Source organism: Gambusia affinis, linkage group LG10 (assembly GCF_019740435.1).
Source record: "Gambusia affinis linkage group LG10, SWU_Gaff_1.0, whole genome shotgun sequence".
Classification (NCBI taxonomy): domain Eukaryota; kingdom Metazoa; phylum Chordata; class Actinopteri; order Cyprinodontiformes; family Poeciliidae; genus Gambusia; species Gambusia affinis.
In genome coordinates, this window is record NC_057877.1 from 2182557 (window position 1) to 2195285 (window position 12729).

At 38.4% G+C, this 12729-nt stretch overlaps 1 protein-coding gene across 1 annotated transcript in view; it reads left to right on the top strand.

The window, feature by feature from the left end:
• LOC122838841 (cadherin-2-like) overlaps window positions 1-12729 on the top strand; it is a 94512-nt gene that overhangs the window by 22770 nt on the left and 59013 nt on the right. Inside the window, exon 3 of the mRNA XM_044129834.1 lies at window positions 10191-10405. Within this exon, the coding sequence (XP_043985769.1) occupies window positions 10191-10405 (215 nt within the window). The remainder of the gene's footprint in view (window positions 1-10190; window positions 10406-12729) is intronic.

A 12729-nucleotide genomic window follows, 5' to 3' on the forward strand; every position in this document is an offset into this window, starting at 1 on the left:
TAAAATAAATACTGTAGAATCTGACTGAAAACTTTGTTAAATTACCCTTATTTATAGTATTCTTATAGTATACTTATGTCATATAACTGTTCACAATGAACCCTGACGGAGACTAGAACTCAGCTGCACAAGCATGAAAATGAAAAGCCACCACGTGCAAAAACAGCCTGAGCTGAAGGGGTGACACAGGAACAAGCCTAACACTGTCTATAGAGGAGCTATCGAAATAACTTTTTAGATTTAAAATAAATACTGTGCAATGTGGAAGGGGAGATCAAAACATCTGTATTAAATGAATATTTCAGATTAGTTCAATTGACATCTAAAATTGTAGCAGTATATACCCACAAATCAGGTTCATAGCTGGTGAGGCACTGACTTAATCACAATCATATTTACAAATATAGGCCTCCTGCATGTTGTTGTTTACATAAGGAAATTTTGCACATGTGGACAACGCTGGAGGGCAAAAAGACTATTCTTCTACATGTCATGCATGACCGCACTGTCGCCGTAGAATAATTCCCTTAACTCAATCAAACTTGGACATGTACAGTACAGACCAAAAGTTAGGATTCAATTGGTCAATTCAATTCTAATTGAATTGAATTCAATTAGAAGGTGTGCCCAAACTTTTGGTCTGTACTGTATATATTGCTAATTTTGTGCTATGCTCCACAGCAAAGGGAAAAAATCGTTAAAATACAACTCAACACCACTTCTATCTCACTCTCTGTGTCAGCGCAGTTACTTGAAGACACTTGCTATAGCAACTGACACAACACAATGAAAACACTCAAATATTTCCCACACAAAGAGCAGAACATTCAGTCTGTTGCAGTAGTATGGTTTTAAGCTAAATGTTTATTTTTTGATTATTAAGTTATTGCTGTGGTATGAAGAGAAAACTATAAATATATCGCTGCACTTGACTGTATGGCTACCTCGCTGTTACTGTCTCTTACTCTGCAGTTGTGGAGTCACAATGTCTGGGATCATGCTCGCCCCCTGCCATTAGGCAAGAAAACTGCATGCCTTACCTCAAATCTGTTGTCTGTTGTTTATGATCGTTCCTCAGTACACAAAACACGTTACACGCACAGTTGGTGACAAAAAACACTGAACATTATATACATAAGCTAAATTATTCGTACATTAAATGTTTTTTAGCCATTTTATTGCTGACATACAGACACCAATAAAATGGCGTCTGTATGAATAGGGAATGTTCCCTATTCTATGGGAACATTCTCCCACAGAATAGCGGCCAGTGCAGTTAGTGAAAAAATACATCCAGTTTTGACACGTTCTGACAACGTGTCTCTCCATAGCTCTTTGTTGGTGAGAAAAAGGTCCTGTGAACACAGTTACGCTAGGGCACACCAAGCTTGATTCTGACGCATCAAAGGCCCACAGAATACGCGTTGTTACGCATGCATCTGGTGGATTCATGTCAAAACAAACCCCAAAATGCCTTATATTCTTATGACAGGACACCTGTTGGCTATACATCGGTGGCTTTAGATTTAGTCTCCGAGTTGACGAGTCAGAAATATTCCAGAAACAATACAGGCATGTCAAAACCAGCTGAAGTCTTTCTCTGGATATTTTTGGATCAGGAAAAGCCATTTCATGTAAGGACACTCGGTGGGGACCCGGAAATTCAACCACACACAGGAGTTAGAAAGAAAAAACAAGTTTAATAAAATATTCAGACACTGGTCGCTGCTCAGGGAATGGTCACCAAACACAGCACTGAGAAGAGAGGGGAGAATACTGGTGATGAACTGATAAAGGAGGGGTAACTTTGAAATGTTCAACTTAACTGACCTGTCATGCAGTGAACGGGTGGAGCGGAAAACAAAAGGTTGAATTGGTTGCTGTGGATCCAATAATACTCTCCACAAGGAGATCCAGTAGGCAGCACACAGGGACGAAGACGAAGTTCAGGCAAAAGTCATACACGGGTAGGCAGAGAGAGCAAACTTAGCTTGAGGGGCAGGCGATACTCGGTGGTCGTGAGGCAGAGCTTGGGTCAGGGTCCAGAAATCCAGAATAGATGAGATCCGACAAGGGCTTGGCAAGGGGGGTAAATCCGTGGACAAAAAGTGGTCAAGAAACACAGAAGGCTTGGAAGAAAAACGCTGGATTTCTACTGGCTCGTGGCTGTCGATAATCTGGCAAGGAGGCAGAGACTGAGTGGTGTTTAAGCAGGGCGGGGACCAGGTGGAACAGGAAAGCAATCAGTCCTGGCAGGTGAACAGAATGAATGATTAGGCTCAGCATGGACAGACAGAACATGAATCATGACATTTCATATCATTATTGGTCGAATGCTGTGTTTATCAAAGGGGGGCTGTAGGCTGCCTAACAAAAGCGTCATAATGGACACCGGCAGAATTTAAACCCTGAAATCTCACCCCCAGAAAATACAACGGAAAAACGGCACACAGGCATTCCGATGCAGGTTAAGGGGTTAATAGAAAAATTACAACATATTTAGGCTAACATGTTCAACTAATCTTGGATCCCTTTAAGAGCACACTTAGAGAGGAGACATGTGAATGACCTCATTAACAACCAGTCAACATGATGCAAAGGAGAACTCCAGTGGTATAGATGGGCCACTAACAAGGCATGTCGTGTGTGTATGTGTGTGTTTGCTGGCAGGTGCAAGAGGTGATAATTGGTAGTTGACTCATGTTTTCACTTTCAGGACCAAAGGGGAAAGTATCTGCTTCCCCTGTGGCTTTTGACATAATTCCATAGTTTTTTTTAGAAATTAAAGGAAGACTTTAAATCTCAGGACATAATTTTTTTGTGCAAAGGTTGTTTAATGGCTAGGAAAAGTCAGTACCATTTTACAATAAGGCTCACATTATAGATGGCTAATGCAGTTCTTATTGATATGTTATCTATTCAGCTATTAACACTTTATGAATCATTAATAACTGCTTATTAAGCATTATTTAAGGTTGAGAAGAGGGGTGAGGAGGATTGGGGGTGTAGAACACCTACCATCAAAGACCCAATGCTCCAGTTGAATCAAAAGGTGCTTTGTCCAACATTTAGTTAAAGGATGTACAAATCTATGCAATGTTGTATCTGTTTTTTTCTTTTACATTCATCTGGAATTTTAATAGGCCTCTGTATACAGAGGATATATCCTGTATGGATGCAAGGGTCCTTATTGTTTCCTATTGATCTACGTTTAAGTTACTGTTCTATTGTTACAGTATCTTAAACATGTATATTTATATGAAGACCTATTTTTGTAAAGTTAACCCTTTCTGCACTGATGGATCACAAGGGCTTTAACCTCTAGAACCCGACGGACCCACCGGTGGATCCGTCGGGTTCTAGAGGTTAAATAAATTGAATCAGAAATATTGCACACACTAATACTGAGAAGAGAATATACTGATGATAGTGTGCAGCCCTACTGTATATATGATTTAAAAACCCAATCACATGTTTATTATCCGAAAAAATTGGTTTAGAAATGTGTTTCAGTTGCTGTGTCAAATTACTCCACAGTAAACCAAATCACTGTGTGCCATACTGTCACTATGGTAACACATAATACTCAGGTAGAAAAAATGTTGTTCAAAACATGGAAAAGTGCCTTTAGGTAAAATGATACCGGAGGAAAAAGAAGGAATTTAGTAGATTTTTATAAAGTTAGTACTGAACATGTTGGATGATCTCAAAAGTGCATCTATGTCTATTTCAACCAAAGCAACAGCAGCACTTCTGTCGTGTGTTTCAGCTGAATGTTAAAATGAATCATTGTGACAGTGGTTCCCACCCACATGCAAAACGCACCAATAAAACATTAGGTTTAATCATCATAATTAACTCTATCAGCAAGATATTTCACTAAAATGTGTGAAGCATTTTAATAGATACAGGAAATACAAAAATAACTCATTTGCATCAGAAACAGATGAATGTTCTCCAGAACATGGGGGATTCTTCTGAACCAGCCACCTTCCTTTGGTCCGTTCGTCTCAAGTTTGGCAGACACTTGTGTTTGAACAAGGCCTCAAAAACGCATCAAGAAAAGAGAAAAAGTCAAGAGAATGGTGTCACAGTGGGTAGAGTATCCAGAAATTTTACTCAAAAGTAAAATGCACAGTAAAGTAATACTATTCCTAAAAGTATGTTTTTTCCTAAAATGTTATTAGTAAATACACAACTAGTAAGTACCCATCATATTTAGGTAAGGTGCCTTTTTAATGTCAGACCTTTTTGATGTTTTTAGGGGTTAGCATCATCAAGTACAGCAGGTGAAAACATCAAGTGTTATTCTAATTTACTTGTTTATAGGATGTCTTCCAATTCTGTACACTCCCGATTGCTACATTTTTATGATTTATTATAAACCCATTTTGTTATCCTGAGTCTTAATTCTCTACCACCTAGTAATCAGAAATTCACTGAAAAGAACTGAAATTATTGGTCATTCCTGTTATGTTTGAGGGCAACCACAGAACAATTGTGCTTAAGGCACCCAAATGGCTAGCAACAGCCCTAGTGGCTACTTAGCAAGTTCGTACCAAATTAATAAAAGCAAGATCAGAATCTGTGGATACACGTCAGATTCACTGTTTTGATCAAGTTTGTGTGCACAGACAAGGGATACAACTTTGGTCCCACTTTGCTCTCAGCCTATATACATTTAAATATAAAATAAGTACCGTATATAAAATTTATTGCAACATATTTTTTTTCTTGTAACATAATTCAAAATTAAAAAAATGATTGAACATTGAAGATGCTTCAGCTTCCTTGACAAACATGGTGATGTTGTATTAGAGTGAAAATGAACGAGCTAGGTTGTGGACCATCAGCATGTTGTAGGCTTCTCAGTCAGCCTCAAGGATTATTTAGCACTTTGGCTAATTGTCAGCAAATTTAATCAGCTACTCTCAGTTGATTAGTCACGAAACCATTACAGGATTGTTTGAAAAAGAAATTACACTGTTGAAACTGAACTCAATGTAATTTATTACAAGATGATACATTCTGCAGATTGAAACAAGCGGTAACGTAGTGGTGGATGCAAAAATAAAGTAAGTCTTTAAATATGTATTACTCTGTAATTAGGTCCTGCTTATCATTGACTAGCTGTGTTCTCTGGAAGCTAGATGATAGTTTGGTTGGGAAAACTATTACACATACAATGGCTTGCAAAAGTATTCATCTCCCTTTTCTCTGAGTGCAACCAATTTATATCAGAAGTTGCCTGATGACTGCTAATGATTAAGGTCTCAAATTCCAGTCCTCGAGAACCGCTGTCCTGCAACTTTTAGATGTGCCTCTGCTGCACCACACCTGAATCGAGTAATTAGGTCATTAGCAAAGCTCTGGAGGACTGATCTACACAAAGAGGAGGTAATTAAGCCATTTCATTCCAGTGTTTGGTACCTATGGCACATCTAAAAACTGCAGGACAGCGGCCCTCGAGGACTGGAGTTTGAGACCTCTGCATTAAGCAGACTCCACCTGTATGTAATGTAATCTCAGTACAACAGTGCAAAGCCAGCTGCTCTGTGATGCCTCAGAGATTTGTCCAGAGATTATTGGGGAGCAAACAGCTTCATGAAGTCCAAGGAAGAATTAATCCTAAGTGTGGAAATTTTGGTTGTGCCAATAAACCAACCTTGATTTTCTTAATTTTTGGAGATTAGTGAGCGGCTGATACTTACATGAGAATCTAAACTTATCCATTGATGTTATCTTCCCCCACAAAGGTCTGAAAATCACCCACATTTTGCTTTGCTGAGAGAAAACACTCACTGACAGACCCAAGTCATGTCTGCATGTACATGGTTAGTCACCCCCACGGTTAAGAAGAAACCACTTGGTTCCCACAAGACATATCCTTTAATAAATATGCAATACTATGAAATCCCTCAACCTTCACCTATATTTTTTGTTTTTTGGTCTTAACTGTAATTCCAAATGACATCAAAAGACCTAAAAAGATCTTAAATTTGACTTGCTGAAATTTGCAGATACCCTCCGAATAATACATGTTGAATATTCCAAAGAAGTCATTATGAGCTTTACTGCTGGATGTTTCTATAGTTGTACTCAGTATTCTCAAGATTATGCTGTGGGGTGAGGGCACAAGGACAGAGGTCAGTTCTCTGTCCCCTGTTCTTGGAAGCCCATAAAAATGCCTCCGAAGTCCTGCCGCCCTCCATGATGATACAAATACTTCCTGGTACACATCAGGAGCCAGGGGTCTCAAACTCCAGTCCTCGAGGGTCGCTGTCCTGCAACTTTTAGATGTGCCTCTGCTGCACCACACCTGACTAGAGTAATTATGTGTACAGGTGTGAAAAGCAATCTGTAGGGACAGATAGTCAGAGGGTCAGAGTGGAGCTGGGTCCATTTGAGTCAGTGGAAAACGGATCAGGTAGCTCTTTGTTCAGAGAGTCTTGATGACTTCTGATCACTTCACTTTGAGAAATGTTCCTTGTCACTGCAGAGAAAAGAATAAATATATTCATTCGCTTGCTGTGTGATGACATGATGTGGATTTAACCTAATGAAAATTAAATGCAATCGAATGTGCCAACATTATCATTTAAAAAATTGATGAGTAAATATAGAGTACAATGGAATTTTTTTGCCATGTCAGCTAAACAGACAGACAGCAAAGAAGTCTAGTGCAACCTATGGGTGGATGTACCTGCGATTTGAGACGTCTTTGTCAGATTTCTGTATCTCAAAGATGGACCCAGATGTGTAGATCTTTCTCTCTCTGCCTGTAGCACTGAGCATTTTAAATGTTACCAAAGCGATATATACTAAACTCTAAGTCAGAAGTTACATAAGACAAAATGTTTTATATAACTTCAATATTAATCCTAAGTATTAGTAGACTTCTACACTTTTGTTGACACATATGACCTATTTTGAAAAAAACGTATAGTGTGAGGCAGAGTCTGGTTGGAGGACACAGTTCAGGGTCACCCTTCTACCCATCAGGCCATGACAATGGACCCATTTGTCCTCCAGTCTTCAGCTGTGGTTCTATTTGTGTAAACATGAAAGGTTTTGGTCAGCATGGAGATATCCAGTTAAGCCTTTGCAATATCCATGCCTGATCAAATCTAGGGTCATCTATAAATTTGTTAACTCGTGTCTGATGTCTAATGTCTGACTATAAATTTATGACATATTAAAAGTAATTTTGCTTGGGTTTTAAATAGTTTTAAATACCTCAATTTTTTTATAATATTTGATTAAAATTATTTCTTTCTCTTCTTTAAAGTTTATATTTCATAAATTTAAAAGTAACTGCAGACATTTTGCCAACTTCACTAAGTCTATACCAGAGACAAAATGGATAGATCTTCTTAGTGGGTTCTCGCTCTTCTGCATTCATAACCTGAAAAATCATGTTTCAAGATAAACAGACCCTTTTCTATTAAATTAGAACCAATGGAGAACAATCACCTATAAATGCAAAAACTCTGTTATTGTATGTTTGGGGTTAGGTTATGTGTTAAAATATGTACTGCTCAATCATTAGTCAAATATTCTTATTAAAACCAAATATTTCTAATAAAACTAAGTTATTCTTCATTGATCTCGTGGATATACTGGGGGATCGAGGAAGTAGGGATTTGTCCTGTAAGCAGTGGGTTGCTTTTTCAAACTTCAATTCCATCTGTGTCAGTCACTTGGCTGCTGTGTCCTTGAGCAAAACAAGTCACCTGCTTTGCCTGCTGTTAGTGGTCCTTCTCACTTCTGTTTGTAGCTTTCCACCAAAAGTGTGTGAATCACTGATTGTAATGGAAAGTTCTTGGAGTCCTCTGACATGAAAAAGTGTTAATCAAGTACAGGCCTTTTACCATTTTGGTAAATAATTTATACATAGACTTTCAATTGTTGAAACATAGATATTAAAGTGAATGTAACATGTGAGTCCAAAGCTTCTGTGTTAGGGCAGAGCTAACCCTGGTACTCAAACTGCTGCTGCCCAGCAACATCTAAAAGCTCCACACATTTAATTCTGCTCCAGTTCCCTGTATCTCATGGGTGGAGGGGTTGTTAAACTAGACAGCTTTCTAACATGATGAAGCAGTGTAAGTGTGTGTGAACATGGATAATGTATGAACATTTACAGCAATCTGTTAGAGACTATTCAGTTCAAGGGAGGTTGTTTAGTTGCACCGCCATCAAAACAGCCATCTCTTCGCTACAGATAATAGACGAGAAGACGATATTGTAAAATAAAACCATGGTTGCAGGAGTTTTTTGAAGCAACATTTTTTACTTTTAGTAGAAAAGAGTACAAAATGTTGCTTCTAAGCATGTACTGACCTCCTTGAGAGACTTTAGTGGATAACATTAGAATGTCTTCCCTGAGTACAAAATATGCGACTTTAAGCTAGACAGCTTGCCTGTTATGTAACAAAAGCAGATCCCTGAAGGAAACACCACTATGTAAGGAAGGGTCGTATCAGAATCATTTTCTAGCTTCCTCTGAACATCTCATTCTTAGTTAGCTGAAATGCTAACAGAGATGTCTCAGAAATATAAAACAAACCAAATCCTGGATACAAACTTACTGTTAAAGTAATCATACCAAGACCACACTACTCCAGGTCCAGGTATGTTTCAGATCTGCTATGTTAAAGCAAACATCAAGAACTTAAGTTTCTTTCACAAAATAGCTGGGATTCAGAGAACCTTTCTAGCTTCTTTCCAATCACAATCTCAATGGATAAACAATACAATTCTTTACATCTTGAAGCACTTTACACCAAATGTGGAGGTCGAAGTCAACCCACCTCTGTTGTGCCTCAGATCTACTTCAGAAAGTTGTCACAGAGCTGTAACACCTGCGAGATATCAGATAAAAATGGGGCTTTTCCATGGAACATTTTTGCATAGACAGCACAAGGGGATTGCTTTCAATCTGGTGCTGGTATATATCTGAGCCTCCAAGTGAGACACAACTTTGGCCTTAATTGACAAATAGTGTCAGGTATTGAAATTGAAATTCCATTAAAATACCAACTTTCTATTAAAGTGTCATTATTTACAAAACAATGCAAATAATGCAAAACTTTGCATTAAAACTTTAATGCAAAGTTTTAATGCAACTTTTTAATGCTACTTTGCATTAAAAGTGTCATTATTTACCAAATGACATTTAATGACAACAGGTATAGACATTCATAAAGACTCCTTTATGTTCATGACAGGTGTTGTCATGTTAATGACAGTGTCATGTCAGTCTGCACACCACGTCAAACAAAGTGTTATCAGTAGTTTAAAAAGTTGCTATCTAAGGAAATTCTGTAGATAGCATTGAGTCATTGGCTTGCATCATTCACTCCTGGACAAGCATCTATCGACAATAAATTGCATTGTGTCATTAACTCGATGCAACCCAAGTTTTCCTTATCTTCCTGTTAAAGGGGAAGAACTCCCCTTTAACAGGAAGAGCCCTCCAGCAGAATCAGAACCTGGTTCAGTACAAGTGGCCATCTGCCACAACCGACTGGAGGCTTCAGAAGACAGAGCAGACTTGACTGATAATTTATGAACATTCACTGACGTCTCAGAGCAGTTCTTTGGGACTAAAGCAAGTGTTCTGTGAAAGAGGCTTTGCTTGTTGTTAAAGTTTAATAAAATTCCTTTTTCAATTTTTTTCTTCTGCTTTATGACAAATAAGCAGCTGGATTACAGACAGTCTAAAGATTTGAATTTGCTTTGAGATCACAAAAGTTTTCATTTTGTCCATCTGTGTTACCCAACTAATCTATGAAAAGCTGAATGAACTCACTTGGTAACATGCTCATGATGACATGAGGTCCATCAGTTTCAACAAAATCTTTACGTTTTTACATGGGCGATGGTAGTGAAATTAATATGTTGCCCTTTTCTAATGTCAAAATCTTCTTTCTAGGTTTGTGTTTTGTAAGTAGATAAATACAGAGAAACAAAACACTTTGTTTCAAAAAACAATGAAGTATACTCTGATTTTTCCAAAGCAGAGTGATTCTTTAGACATGTAAATTCTGCATAACACTGTTATGTTGTATGAAGAATTACCTGTGTGATGCCAGATTGACGAGATACTTGCATGGAATCGTCTTCATATTTATATAAAGAGTACAGCCTATTTATTCATCTGAATAATAGTTTCTCCTTTTCCACAGTGACATTCAGGAACTGCGACGAGGGAAATGTCCAACTGAAGGCTGCAGATACCTCTGCCTTCACTGTGAGTCAGGAAGGTGTAGTCTACACCCTACAACCGCTGAGCCTGGGAGTAGAGGAAAAGGCTCAGGTCATGATCTATGCTCAAGACCTTCAGTCCAACAGAATTTGGCACACCAGAGTTCATCTTGAGATCAACACTGCACCAGAACAGGTACGACAACAACACAAACTTCCCAATGTAATTCAATGTAATTCAATGTCCAATTACAGTGAATTACCAATGTAATTCACCACTATGACATCACTATTTACAAGCCACCAATACTGATACTGTAGTATCCAAAAAACCCAACATAAGTCCTGGCATCAACATCGGATTTCCAGCCTCCTTCTCTAAATGCGTAATTCAGACTGGTCATTTACAGTGAAACTCACCTTCAAATCAACTTTTTTTGTTGATGAACTGTCTAGATAGGTTATCTGAGGTTATGTTTCAGTTTGAATTTGGACATTTGTGTGCAATTTGCTTAGTTTGGCATTATTTTACCTAAAACCGTCTTCTTACTGCCCTCCCTCCATTCAGCAACCCTCACATGACGCAGTTGAATTTTAAAATTGATTGTAGCGATACAGTTTGATACAATTTTACCCCCTCAACCTTCTGTCTCCTGAAAATAGGAACAAGAGGCAAACGGTACACACAGGCTTACCAAAAGTCAAATTTCAGCTGCAACATTTCAATGTTGAAATAATAGACATCAAATTATATCACCACTTCTAATTAATTAATGTGTCAGGTTCAGCAGGCCGATGGTGGTGGTGTGATTTGTGCAGGATATTTTCCCGGCCCACTGAACAATGTTTAAAAACTACCGTCTACCCAAGGATTGCTGTCGGACACATCAGCCTTAAATCTACAAAATGAAGGCAGCTCTGAGGGCAAACTGTGTCCAGCCTGGTACCAATGAGGTATTCCTAACTTTGTAGTACAGGTGTTTGCTGAGGAATGCAGGCTGCTCAGGCCTGTAACGGCAAAGCCAAACACCGGGGGCATGCAACCAAATACAGCAGATGTTTTCCACACAGCTCCCTTTTACTCTAAAACTAGGTGCAAACTATTCAGATTGATGATTTCCAAGTATAGAACACGGAACATGAAAAGGAGGTTTAAAGGATTCAAACCCAGGATTTTCTGCACAGTTGAAGAATAACTCCAGCACTGTCCATCCACTAACAATGTGTTGTGTTGTGTGAATGTGTTGCACACATACTTCACACGGAGGTTTGAATTCCTTTAATGTTATTAGATTCTGGGGGGTAGAGCGGTCTGAAAGTTTTTTATGCACTCCCACTCAAACTGCTCTCAGATTGATGCTCTACTTTGGAGTAGAATAGCAGCATGTCCCAGAGTTTCCTGCCAGATGCCCTCATGCAGAACTGGAGGTGGGAACTACTTGTTCTAAAGGTTTTGATAATATTCAGCTTTTACAGTTGAATTTAAACCAAGGAGTCACAGCAGAATCTGATTTAATGTCAAACAGTAAAAATCTTATTCTTTTTTTATTTTTTTATTCAGTTTATGTAAATAATTACTTCCAACTGTACAGGAGTATTGCATCTCTGCGAACCTATATAAGCTTCTAAAAAAACACCTCGGGTACTGATTTTGTTTGCTGTTGTAAAAACGTCATTTGATCCTCTAGGATCAATTAGGATCAATCTTAAATGCCACCAGAGCCAGGACTTCTGCAGCTTTGTGCCTCTCAGAAGGAGGACGGTGTTTTTATTCATTAATGATTTTAAGCCTCTTTCACTTCATCCTTTTTAATCAAACTCCTGCCATGTGATTGGATCTCAGTGCTTCCTGCAAATACTTATCAAATAAAATCTTTGAAAGACTCAACCAGCTTTTCACCTACTTGCTTTGTAAATGTTACTAAATATGCGGAGAGTAATGAAGCAGTTTAATATGTGTGATTAATATGTATTAGGAAGAATGCAGGAAGACTCGAACATGCCACTGGAACATGAATAAAATTCTGTGTTTTATGTAGTGAACTAGGCATTTAACATCAAATTCAAGGTGTGGCTAATATATTTGATAAGTTTTTGTTAAATTTTAAAGTCTTTTTCTGGTTAGCAAACACAAACAAGCTGTCAGTGTCGGGGCTTACCTCAGTCACAGTCTGAGAATGTCATCATCTAAAACAATTGCATCTTCCATCTATATGTGTCGACATCCACAACCACACATCAACTCAGATCTTTTCCAGGCCAGCAGGCGTCTGTGACTGGCCAAGTGTTAACTGCTGAGAGAAAGCCAGTTAAGCTGCCATCTGTTAGTTTGTTTCATTTACACCAGTGATAATAAGGCATTCATATAAGGCAGCAATTGACTGTTCCTCTAAACACAGCCCAGAGATAATTGGCTACCATAAGGTTTGAAACAGCACTTGCATCACTTGTGTCAGTTGGTGAGACTCAGCACAGAGGAAGAAGATGTCAGCAGATATCTGGATCATGTTTCAGACTCCG